Below are 13350 nucleotides of genomic sequence, written 5' to 3' on the forward strand. Positions count from 1 at the left end.
AACATGCATAAACAAAATCACACGGGCTAACAACGTTTTAGAGTGTAAAAGCAACTACAAAATTGCCCCAATTTGCAGGCGTGCCAAAGTGGCAGACGCAGTGTCTTTCTCTGAGAGGGAGTGTCAGTTGGATTGGAGCTGGCCTTTCACAGTAACAACAATAACAATGTCCTCTTTATTGTCCTCAACATGCATGTCTTAGGACAGCATGTCCACAAACTTGGATTAAACACGTAGAACTCTGTATGTACAACCTTTAGCAACAACTTACCAAAGCAAGTGGCTTTTTTTTTGTCTTTTTCAAAAAAAGATCATCTACAAAAGTATTTGCTCATGCATATCATCGAATCCAAACAAAGAATAAAAAGCACACACTCTGGGGAAAAAAGCTTTACGTGTTAATAGTGATTGTTAAATTGCATTGAAAAAGAAACGTAAACTGTTTTTACTTGATGGCTGATTTTTAAAAAAGAGCTGCTGAGAAAGAGAGAGACTTTTTTTTCTTCTTCTTCTTTTCTATAAAGTAGTTGTCTCCCCCTAAGCTTCTTCTTCAGCTTTCCTCTTCTGGAAACCTTTCGCCAGTGTCAGGCACTTGAGGTTGTCCAGCATTGCTTTTGATATATTTATTTCTTGAATTATTTGTTTTTTTTTAATGCACGTATACAGCTTGTTGCTTTTATTTACGGTTTCCTCCTCCTACAAAAGACAAATTGCTTCAAATTGCATAACACAACAAACCCCTCACATGAACAGTATACTGTAAATGCCCGATATTTGACGATATGAATGGCAAAAGTTTTCAGTTTCATGCATAAACAAAAAATGAGTTTTCTATCAAAAATGTGAACATAACAGACAAGCAATAAAATATCTGATTTCAAACATTAACAATCAAAGGGAAAAAAAGCATTAACATAATGTACATTCTGATTGCATTGTACCCACTGCAACGGCATCTTCCAGCCAATGTCTCTTCTTTTTTTTTTTTTATGTTTTTGATTTGTTTGTTTTTTTAAATAAAAATCCAAATGTGATTGTTTGTGCAGGTTATTTTCCCTCTCTCTAAGAACCCCCCCCCCCCCATACTAACATACTGATTGGTGACAAACGAATAGGGAAAACCAAAAGTGTAGCCATGGCGCTGTGCTCGCTTCACACCATTACACCAACATCCCCCAAAAAGTCAAGCCATGAGATGTTGCGACTTTCAAGGCCACAAACTATGACATCATTTGCAAACGCCTTAAACCATTTGACACAATATATCTGCAGCCACTCACAGACAAGTTTCCCTCTTGATTTGTCATCTGTTTGTATGTTTTGGCCAACGCAATTGGTTCAATCATTTCCAAACTTCAACAGGCAGTAACAGGTAGAGCCTTGTTTTTCTTCCGGTTTATTTACAATACTTTGCCTTTAAGTAAACAGAACAATATTTAATAGAGAATGAATATAAGCAACAAAATGTTAATTGGATTTATACGGTAGCATTCATGTATAAGATGGTGTTTTCAAAATAAGATTGAAAAGTTGGAGTACAACGCATACAAACAGTTTGTTGTTAGGACAAAGTGCCATTCATTATTGTTAAATCCCAAAAATATATATTTACATACCTTAATTTAATGAACATGAACATTTGTGGTTCTTGCCAAGGGTGCCCCATAGAGTCATAAAGTTTTTATAAGATGATTAATTAAAGTCAAATGAATGCCAGCTTTCTTTGTAATGAGATGAGAAAAGAAGGGCGCGCTCGCATGTGGAATATTTCATCTTTAGAAGATCGGACAGCTCTGGGTTTTGACCCAAATGCTTCGACACAAATATGGCTGCTGACCCGTGTTCGTTGGACTGAGCAACACTGGGACAAAATAGGATCGGTGGAAATCGTTTGATTATTCAAAATCAAGTGCTCACTTGCGAAGGCTGTCTTCACAATGCGGGTCCTCCTCATCACCAAGAAAAAAAATCTAAAATTCCATGATATCAATTTGTAAGCAGTTGTGCTCATTGTGTGATGACGTTTGCAATAACATTATTTGATGATTTGCTCCCTGTCGGTTGGGATTGGCTTCCCGAAAAGCAAGAATTAAAAACAAAAACAAAAAAAACATGGCGGCACATGTGGATAGTTCTTTGTTTGTATTGTTCATCTTCAGATTTATTTGCATGTTTGTTTCTTTACAGAGTCTATGTAGCTTATCATGTCTTCAAAATCTTCCGTCCTCATGGTAACGAGGGACAAATGTGGAGGCTCCTCCCCTTTGACAAATGGAATATGATCATCTTTTAGCATTTCTCGTCACAGACTGACACAACCACATTTTCCCTCTTGCGATCGACTTTTCAGTTTGAAGGTGAGAGTCACAGTTCAAGTGGCGCGCTTTCTGGTGGGATCGCTCGTCTCCCATTCTCTGTTCTTGGACGTGGACGATGAGGATCCAAATCCTGCTGTTATTCACCGTAAGCATGAAGAACACTGGTGTGTATTGTAACCTCCGTCGTGTGGAAAATGTTGTTCTCTGCACTGGAGGTGTGGATGGAGGGGGGCACGAGGGACTTGGCTACCGGATTACTTTTTCAATGGCATGTCCTTGTCCTTGGCTGTCAAGTCCTTCTCGCTGTTGGATTTGGGCCAAAGTTGCTGCTGCAGTTCCTTCACCACCCTCTCCAAGTGCTCCCTGGCCTCCCGCTCTTGCAGTAAGTCGGCTCGGAGCTGCTCACGGTCGGCCTCGGCATGCTGCAGCTTCATCTGGAGGTCTTCGATCTGGAAAACATCACGGGGCTCGGATGAAATCGTACACCAGAGCGTTTGTGGCAGCGAGAGCTATGATCCGATTACTGAGCCCGTTCCCAACGCGGACAAACAGGCGGACAGGCCGGGCAAAGGAAAAGACGAAATGAGAGCAGACAAGACAGACGCATGACATGAGACGCGACAGACCAGACAAGACAGATGCAACGAGTTAGGATGAGGGAAATGATTAAACGAGACAAAATCAGATAGAAGAAAAGATCAAATGAGGGCAAGACAGCAGATAAACAGAAAGTGTGACTTCAATACTACGCAGTTGAAGTTCGCTTCCATTCAGTATGGCTTTCCATTGTAAACAATCCCAATTTCACGTGAACTGTTGGACAATAAGTCCTAATAGTGTGATAGGGTGGAGCTAAACATGCTGCTGGGCACTGATTGGTTGAGAGCGGGCCTGGACAATCCTGGTCTGTTTTTAATTGGGTCATATCATGGCAAACTGAAGACTATGCATGGCGTACATATCCCAGTACTGTAAGGATGGGCGAGTACCAATAACAGGTATCGGTATCAGGCCGAGGTATCGTGTTTACAACGTTGGCCAATAACAGCATTTGTCGCCCTCTTGTGGCTGTTTTACGGAACTAAAAGGCATACATGTCTGAAAGATTACTTTGATTGGGACTTCTGGCCACAGAATTGTTAGTTTTGTTTTACTTATTAAATTAATTTTAATGTATGTCCTATACAAAATATCTATCCTATGAACACACTGGCAAAAAAAAAAGTATTTTTAAGGGATAATATTGGGATATATAGGGCTGCTTTAAAAATATCTGTTGATTTGTAAAAAAAAAAAAATCTAAATATTTTGATACCTAGAGCTTTTTTTTTTAATTATCTGTAATTTTTGTAATCAAAATATTGGGATGTATAAGGCTTCTTTAATTATCTGTTGATTTTTTTTAAATAGAAAATATATATATATATAGGGCTTCTTTAAAATTATCTGTTGAAAAAAGAAAAAAACAAATTACTAGTAGTATCAGTATTTGGTATCGGTGACTACTCAAGAGTTGAGTATTCAGGTAAAAATGCTTCAAATTCTACTTCTACTGTCTGACGCCTTGCTTTTCAAAAACAAGCTCTCAAATAGGAGTGAAGTGTCTACAGGGAGGCAGACGCAGCCGGAGAGCACAACCTCGCTCTTGTTTTGTCTAATCTGCATTTCCCATGATGCCTGGGGGAAGTCGACATGTCTTCCTGTTTCCTTTCCGAGAGGGGATTGAACTTCGCTCTCTGCATTTGGGCCGACGCCCTTTTATTTTTGACCGGGGAAAAGGAAATGTTTTTTTTTTCTTTCCTTCCTTCTCCGCAGACCTTGAAAGGGCTTAAAGACAGAAACCATGAACCACCGCAATTGCAGTGCAAGTGTATTTTTTTTGTACGCATGCAGAATTCCAGACCCGAAAGTTTTCTTGTTGAAAACGTATTTGCGTTGAAAACTGACCTGTGCCGAGTACTTTGCGCGCAGGCGTCCGGCCTCGCAGCCTTTATCGCAGACCCTCAGCTGCCGGGCCTGCTCCAGCTCCCGCTTCAGACGAACGCGCGACTCGTTGGCTTCCTTCATCTTCTTCTCACTCTCGGCTCGCAGGCGCTCGATTTCCTTCCTCAAATTTCGCTTGGCCTCAGTCGCCTCACGCAGCTTTTCTTTCTTTGCAACTCGCAAGAACTCCAGCTCCTGGAAACAGACATTTTGTTGGGATTGTTGCTATTGAAACAAAGTAGCGGACAATCTTTAAAACATTTTTTTTGCCTGTTTGCCATTGAGAAGATTGGTGCTGGCTCCAGAAACTCAGTAAGCCGCCGTGTCAATGTCAGTGTTTACTTTCAAAAAGTCGAGGGTTAGGGCAATGTAAGCTAACTGAAGAGAGATTTCCTTCCTCTAAATGACTGCGTGTGCGTGTGTGTTAGTAGAAACCATAGCCTACTCATGGGAACTTCACAGTTTGGACAAACATGTCTGTCATCAAGTTTTGTTGGTTCCAAGAAAAAGACGATCCCTTATCACGCCCTTCTCTATACAGGCTTTACACGAGGGCCGACTTTCAACACTTCCCATCTCAACATTTCGTGTTGGTTCAGCTAAACCCAGCAGGAATGGTGCTGGTTTCAAGTAAGACCACACTTCATTCAGCCTGCAGCTCGTTGGCTGCTTTGACTTGTTCCTGTAGGTTGTACTTTCGCCTGCCGCCTCCTCAGAGCACGGATACAAAGTGAGAGTGGAATGTCGTTGCACTGGAGTAGCTTTGGGTTGCTCGAGACTTATTTTTGTGCTGCACACTCACTCACACACACACGCACGCACACACCCCCATTCACACTCACCCCCCCCCCCCCCCCCCCACACACACACACGCACACACATACACACACACTTTCAACTGCATTTTCTTGTTCCCGGTCCAAGACCAAATATAAAAATGGAAGTCTGGCCTTTCCTTTTTGCAGCAACATCCGCTCTCATTGTTATCACTTGCCAACTCATGCTAAGCTTTGCAGGCACTGATTATCATTTGTAATCCAGTTCTGTATTGTAATGTGCAATTTATATGAACTCTTTAGGGTTGAGTTTTTAGATCTTTTTAATTAGGATTTACTTTGTTATAATATACTGTAATGCGCTAATGTATTCCAAAGCCCCTAAAAGTGAAATTGTGGATTAAATTTAAAATAGCTTATTAATTAACTTCCTGTAATTCAAAAGCAGCTATGGCTGAGTTTAAAAATAATCAAATTATCAATATCGAATTGATTTTTTTTAACTTGATATCAATTCATAAAACAATTCAGCCATATTTTAATCTGTCCTTTTCTTATTAATTCTTAAAAAATTGAATTTTAAAGGCAATATTTTTTGTATCGTACTATTTTCTTGAAATTGTTCACATGAATTTAAAATAATTTTCTTACATTTATGAAAGACCTGACTTATTGAATCCTTTTCATTTATATTTACAATTAATTAATTTGAATTATGAAAATGTTTAAATATTTTTGTTGCTGATGTCAATGTTTGTGTAATGCATTACACAATTGACTTCTATTAATAAAACTGCCTCTGCAATATTTAATTGGAATTGAATATCGGTGGCATTTTCATCAGAAGAACTGATGTTCCATAATGAATCGGTATCAGATTGAAATGAAGTGAATCGAATCGACTCTGGAAAAATCTCAATTGAATCGATTGAGGAAATTGGAATCGATACAAGCAATCCTCTCACATGCAATAATTTAGATGTCATAGACTCCTACCTGCTGCAGACTGCGTTTGGCCTGCAGGGCAGATCCCAGCTTCTCCTCCTGCTTCACCCTCATCTTGACTATCTCATGCAGGAACTTCTCTTTTGATTCTTTGGAGTCCAGGCCGCTGTCCAGCGCCTGCCGCAAGCTCTCCAGCTCTGACTCCAGCCCTAGTTCTGGAGGGGTGACAGGGGCTGAGATGGGAGCAGCTGCAGGGGCAGCGCCCTCAGCTGTCGTCATGACAGTGCAGAGGGGCCCGATGGCGCCGGGTGAATTCAGGTCCTTGGCTGAGCTGGACGAAGTGAAAGATGGCGACGACAGCGAGGACAAAGACGAAGTGACTGTTGAGAGAGAGAAGAGAGGGGTTGAATAAATTGCTTCAAAAATTCAGTATACTTCTGGGACGATATGATCTCAGCTTACACTCATCGCGGCTTTCCACTTCAATCTCCACCTCCGAGTCTTTGTCATCCTGAGGTGGCTTGCTAGCAGTGGAGGTAAGAGAGCAGGCTCCCTCGGGCGCCGGGGGCTGGAGCTCCCCTGTGGCTCTTCTCTTGCGAGGTCTAGAGCCGGCATTGGCGCCCTCGCCTGGGGGCTCCCCTGCGCTTGGGTGCGACGTGCTGGGGACCGACGGGGACATTGGGCCCGCCTTTCCCAGGGGCAACGGTGTGAGGGCAACATTAGGGGCTACAGCGTTCTCCAGGCTCTTGTAGTTGTAGAAGCTAGAAGAAGCCAGACCAAGCAGACCCGATGTTACGATCAATGTCAAAAGCTTGATTTTACACCCAAGTCGGTGCCACAATGGTAATTTTGAACACAGTCAACACCAGTCCAGGGTAAAGAAAGATTCAAATGCAGTGCAGTACTTGCATCCCATCCTACTCCCACTTTATAAGAATCTAGGCCAGATCTACAGTAATGTTACAGGCAGCACCATGCCAAGTGGGTATTAACAGTATGAGTGTGTCAAATGTCTATTAATGTTGAAGTGTGGGAGGTTGTGGTACAGTCAGAAAGAGTTCATCAGATCCAGTGGAACAAATATGTTGTCAGCTCTCACACTAAAGACTGGAATTATTCTAAGAAGAGCAAAGGTAAGTATTTGGAAAGCAGGTCTTTGTTGTTTTTTCCCCTCCAAAATAGATATGGACTTACTTGTCTCTTAGCAGAGCGAGAGGGTGACTGGAGGGTTCCTTATCACCGGCAGAGATGTGCGGCGACCACGGTCTAAAAGCTGATGGCCTCTGTCTCGGCTGAATGCAGTTGAGGCCCTGGGGGAAATGCGGGAAATGGGATTTATTGAATGCTGTTAGCCAGAAATTGAATTGTAAACAATTTATGATTGGCGCACAAACAAAAATACGTGGACAATTGAGTTCTAAGGGGGGCAAGGCGAAGAGTGTTGGCCATGAGGAGTCGGGTATTTATTGTAGATGCTCAGACTGGCATCAGTCGAACAACATTAATGTTCATATTTGGACTTCATTGCTGATTCCCAAAAGCCAGGTTCTTATGAAGACAAAAATCAGAACCCCCAATTGTCAAGGAAAATATGCCAAACTTAAAAATGTGGTTGGACAATTCCACATTCAGATCATTGGATTGAAGAATTTTGGTGAAAGAGTTATTGGAGTGCCCTGTGAATTTCCTGGTGACCAGTCCGGGTATATCTAGATTGCACATGTTTTTTTAATACATATTTTACCTTGTGTATCTTAACACTGACCTTATTAGGGATGGAAAGGGACTGTAGCCAGTCAAGCTGCTTCTCCTTGTCAGCCGCGGAGGATTGTATTGGGATGTCTTCATGTTTGGGCTTTTTGATTGGAACAGGATCCGACACCTTGAACAAAAGGACATTGGTCGGTTAATGATACAGCGGTAGGTTGGATTTAAATTTTTAGATGTGCAAAATAATAATAATAATCATAATCATAATTTGAGTATTGATATTTATTTTTGCTCTCACACTTGAAAAATTCTGACCAAGACATCCTTGTTTAAACTAGAAGAAGAAGAAAATCACATGGGCCCAAGCACATCCAAACGAATGTGCTTTCCTAATATCATGAGAAGGGTCTTCCCCACTTGGCACCCAATCAACAACTGTCACACTCGAAGGTCAGTGAACTGCAAATGCACCACGTTGTGCCAGAAAAGCTAACATGTTTGTGTGTAAACAGGGATGACTGATAGAGGAGTGCCAGAGGAGGTTACTGATAACTGGAAGTGCCAGTGTGTTTAAATTTGCATACGGTATTGACTTTGGATGACACAGGCACGCATGCACAAACACACGCACACAAACACACACACACAGGTTTGTTTTACTATCTTTGTGGGACCATCCCATCGACATTTTCTAGCCCCTTCTCCTAACCCCAACCTGCAAAAATGATTGCCTACCCCTATTCCTTACCCTAACCTCAACCATAACCCAATTCAAACCTAAACTCTAAAACCAAGTCTTGACCCTCAAAAAGAGGTCTAAACTTCTGGGCCCCACAACTCTGTGAAATCCCGGTATACTGGCCCCAATATGTAACAAAAACAAGACCACGCACACACAAACAGTCCAGACGATGGTAATGTGTCACACTGTTGTCACCAACCAAACCAATCTTGCGAGACGTGTTTGCTCAAGAGTTGCCAAGAGTGAAGGCAAGAGGTGACCGGGGCACTGTGTGTATGTGTGTGTGTGTGGGGGTGTGCGTGCGTGTGTGTGCGGGCCTGTCTGTCTGTCACACACAGACACACCCATACAGACAGACAAGTAGGGTTGTGTTTCTCTTTCTTTGTGTTAGGCTGGCTTTATGGCACTGACCTCAGCCTCTCCAAAGTGGGGCTGTCACTAGCTGCCACCAACACACACACACACACACACACACACACACACACACACCCCCCCCCACACACACACACACGCACACAAACAGTCTGTCTATGTTACTCAAAATCCATTTTTAGACAATCTCTGCCATCAAGCATTTTGTGGGCGATTTCAAACAAATGCAACACAAATATGTAGAGCCCATTAACCTTTTGATATGAAGTCAGATGGATATTATTGTTTTGGTTCATGACCTCAGACAGGCAATAGCTTTGGGAGTCCTGTCTGTGGTTTCCAGCATTGCAGACTAGATCAGAAGATATGTCCTACATATTAGTTTAGAGGTGTGTGCCTACAGATCAGCCTAGAATGTAGCTAGCAACGCGCGAGTGCGCTCTGGGCAAAGTCCCCGTGCCACGTGCCTGCCCTCTTCTCGCGGATTATGGGTTGCAGAGCGTCAGTGAGAAATCAAAGCTCTATTAGGAGGAGGAGGTGGTGGGAACTAAGTGTCAGCAAAATTCATGGCGCTAATTTGGAGCGGCTTCTGGTATTAGAGGCCACCACTCCATACAACAAGAGTGACTGATAGATATGAAACTGGGAACTGTTTTAATTTTGAAAGGCTTGGCCATTCTTGTAGCACTCACTCAAAAACATAGGTTTTAAGGGACCAAATCAAGAGTGGTACACTATAATTCACTATAGTAAAATCTTGACCACTTAAAATCCAATGAGGGTTTGTGGCTCTGTGTGTATGAAAATCAAGGTTGCAGAAGACACGCACAAAAAAAGATGGATGTGTGTGTGTGAACGCATGTGCCTGTGCGCTTAACAGCCCAACCCTTTTATGATCCGGCGTGAATTACACACAACATAGACAGGATGTCACACTTCTTAGATAAAGAGTTTCCGATTAGCAGGCTGTGTGGTAGACATTACTTCTTTGCACCGTATACTGAGGTTCAACACCTCATACCGGCAGCATAACACCTTAAAACATCTACGCAAGGGTGTCATCCTGCTGTCTGCAGGGGTGGGGGGGGTGTGGGTGGGGGTGGGGGGGTGGGGGGGTTGGGTTGGGTGGTGGGGGGGCTAGAAATATGTTCTCCTTGAGAAACCGAGTCACAGTGATGGAACAACATATGTGGACAAACTGAGAGTGGCAGCCCTGTGTCAGCTGCCACAGGGGCCCGCCATGCGGGGGGCTCCTACGTGCGCACGTGTCTGGGCAATGGATGTCTGTTAGTATGTCTCTGTGTCGCTGTATGTGAGACAGGATGGGTGGGGTGATAACAGCCTTCTCAGTAAGAAGACTGTCTGCGCGTTCTGACACCCTCAGAGTTTCATTGCACTTCCTCTGTCTGCAAACCACTTATGTTTGCCAAAGGTCGCATGATATGTCTTCTACAAAGTCACGTATGCTTGGTTTGCAGAAATGTATACATTTATTCAGATAGATAGATAGATAGATAGATAGATAGATAGATAGATAGATAGATAGATAGATAGATAGATAGATAGATAGATAGATAGATAGATAGATAGATAGATAGATAGATAGATAGATAGATAGATCCGTACCACACTATACTGAATCGAATCGTTGTAATTGAACCGTTTTGCACCCCACAAATCCTATCGAATTGTCTTGTGTTGAGAGATGGACACCCCTAAAATGTACACAACTGTTAAGTCGACGCAACCCTTCAGGTCAGCTCAGCATCATTTGGCACAAAACTTTCTGTAGCTGGTGAAGTCTAGCCTTCTAAATAAAAGCACGGATAATGCGGCGTGATAATGGTAATGTGCCAAGCATGTAACGATAGCGTACAATCAAGGAAAATCTCACTCCGAGCATTCTTTGGACCTCCTGGACTGTAGCTTTCTGCAACACTGGCCACCCACCAACCCCAGGTGTTATAATCAGCAACGTTTTAGCCTCCCACATACAGGGCTAGCACTTGTGAGGATTATTTTGCATAAAAAAGCACCAAGCCCAAGTGGACGAAATAGATGTCAGTCAGTGTAACCATGGTGGCTTCAACGTGGCAAGAGAAGTGGGCTACATGCTAAAGGCTATAGCTTTAAGTCGAACTTCTCACAACATGCCAGACTCAGCCATCCAGCTACAGAGTTTATTTGCAGACATTCATGAAGACATACTGCTGAATGGATATAAAGGGCAGATTTGATCTAAAAAGGAGTTCATCCAAGCTGCAGTCTGACAAAGTACAGCATTAGCTCTGCTGCGTAACATCAGAGATACTGTAAACACGAGACAACCACAAGCAGTTTGTTTCTTTGTTTGTGAATATGGAAGTTTTCCAACATATGGGAGCTGGGTGGGACAGACAGTGAGAGAGATGGGCATTGAGGGTGTCGACAATCGATTTGAATTTGAATTTTGTCAGTGGGTTTGCCATCAGTCAGAAAAGTAACCGACATGCAGGAAAGGTTACATCCGTTCAACTTTGCTGGCATTATGCCAAAAGGGCCCGAGAAGATTTCCTGTTTTCTGAAAACTCCATTTCAGGGAATATGCTCACGGCAGAGCCTAAGGAAAGTTTTCAAGCGAGGACTTTGCAGACTGCTCGGGGTGTCAAAAATGCCATCCAATCCCAGTGGCTTTAACTACTTCTCTTGTGACAGACAGCTTTTTATGAGGTAATGCAGTCTCTTTCTTGACACATTCTGTCACCCCCCCCCCCTTCTTGCTCCATATTCTGCCAGGGCCTCGCCTCCCACATGAAGTTGTCTGAGACCATTTCCTGTGTCATAGATTACAGGATGTCCTTAACAAATAAGCAAGATTCTGTCTACCCAGAAAGCAACATCACATTTGTTTTCAAGTAGCATAGTATTCTTATAAAAAGAGTACAACAGATCTTACACAGAAAAGTTAACAGTGACCCATGATGCTCTTTAAAACGTAGCCCAACTCTGTAAATCTTGGGCACGCTTGAAAATTCCACTCACCGCAGTTATGATTTCCTTAAACAGGAAACAATTCTTGCTTTGACCGCATAATGTGACTTAAGACTGCCTGACTGTACTGTACGTGGCAAACAGCCTTTCTGGTATGGTGCTAAACTGGTTGCCTTGCTTAACATCCTCCATTGTAGGACGAGGTGAAAAGGCCAAAGAAACCTGTTTTCTTTGCTCTTTCTTGACTCTGGATGGTGAAAGGAGCCACACCCTGCCTGTGACCTAACATTGACCTTTGCTTGTCTTATTATGGGGGCTCCATGGTGTTGAAAAATGACGGAGGCACCCTCTGTGTAGGGAAAGGTAGAGCTGGTTACCTCTTGCTCATTGGCAAACAAATTTCATGAATGTAGTTCCGCCGCTAACATGAATTTGGCAGGCTAAAGGGTTGAGAAAGAATATATATAACAGCTGCATATTTTGTTGCAGAGATACCATTTTGACATATGTGAAGAACCGCATGGATGTACTATGTACAGTTTTGCCCACTAAACAAAATAAAGGGAAAGGCAGCTCCCCTTCTGAGTTAGTTTGCTCATCTGTGCTTTTAGGTTCTGCCATCAAAAGCAGATGCACAGCGACAATCTTGGCAACTTGTTCCTCCTGCCATCTTTCCAGTTGCTGGGGATTGGCTAAGAAGAACAGTGACTGTATTCAATAAAGTAAGTAGTAGCAGTCTGTAGTCAACATAAAACCACTGGCACACTACAATGTTAAGCATGATTGTTATTCAAGACTGGGCTGCTTAGGCTTATTCCTGACATCAGTTTGAACTGATTTGCTGACTCCACTTAAAATGACCTCATCTAGAATTCACTTTGATAAAAGAAGTACAGTTACAAAGTTTCCTCTGCTCAGCACATAAGTAACTACTATAACTTTGTGAAACTAACTTGTAGAACACGCTTAGTCTGGAAGATGAAGATATCTGCGAGTGTGTGTTTGTCAGTGCACAGACAGATGTTCAGGCTATTAGGTAACTGCAAGAGTTCCGCAAGGTACCTGTCTGTACCACTCATCCTAACCTAACCCATCAGTTATGCCCACATCAAGGAAACATCGACTACTTTCCCAAAACAAACACACATCTTTCATAGTGACACAGCAATGTGGAAAATGTCATTCCAATAACCTTCACGTCTCTTTCTGCAGGGACGCCGCAACCCGAGAAACAAAAGCTTCATCTCGTTCATGTTTAAACATGTATTTCCACATCCTTTGTTCCCAGAACATTTATACAGCAGTGGGTCTGCTGTTTTTTTCCAGCAGCTTCTACTACCAGGAAGCGTCCGGTGAGCCAGTAGACAAAACAGAAGAGAAATTAGAGCTGCTACTGCTGCCGTAACATGGGTGAAAGGTTAAACATCTCTGATGAAAAGAAGACACTGGATTGACTGCGACTACTCATTTGATATTCCACAATACTGCGCAACAGTGTTTGCTATCCAATGTAACAACTATACAAACATTTCAG

General features: G+C 42.7%; 1 protein-coding gene across 1 annotated transcript in view; it reads right to left on the minus strand.

The window, feature by feature from the left end:
* Positions 1-1380: 1380 nt before the first annotated feature.
* The window catches only part of skia (SKI proto-oncogene a), a 63929-nt gene continuing 51959 nt past the window's right edge, over positions 1381-13350 (minus strand). The window contains exons 2-7 of the mRNA XM_086068591.1: positions 7788-7904; positions 7217-7332; positions 6485-6783; positions 6074-6402; positions 4266-4496; positions 1381-2767 (exon numbers count right to left, since the gene is read on the minus strand). Of these exons, the coding sequence (XP_085924717.1) occupies positions 2573-2767; positions 4266-4496; positions 6074-6402; positions 6485-6783; positions 7217-7332; positions 7788-7904 (1287 nt within the window). The 3' untranslated portion in view covers positions 1381-2572. The remainder of the gene's footprint in view (positions 2768-4265; positions 4497-6073; positions 6403-6484; positions 6784-7216; positions 7333-7787; positions 7905-13350) is intronic.

Source organism: Leptonotus elevatus, chromosome 2 (assembly GCF_054856555.1).
Source record: "Leptonotus elevatus isolate MCC_2025b chromosome 2, RoL_Lele_1.0, whole genome shotgun sequence".
NCBI classification, from domain to species: domain Eukaryota; kingdom Metazoa; phylum Chordata; class Actinopteri; order Syngnathiformes; family Syngnathidae; genus Leptonotus; species Leptonotus elevatus.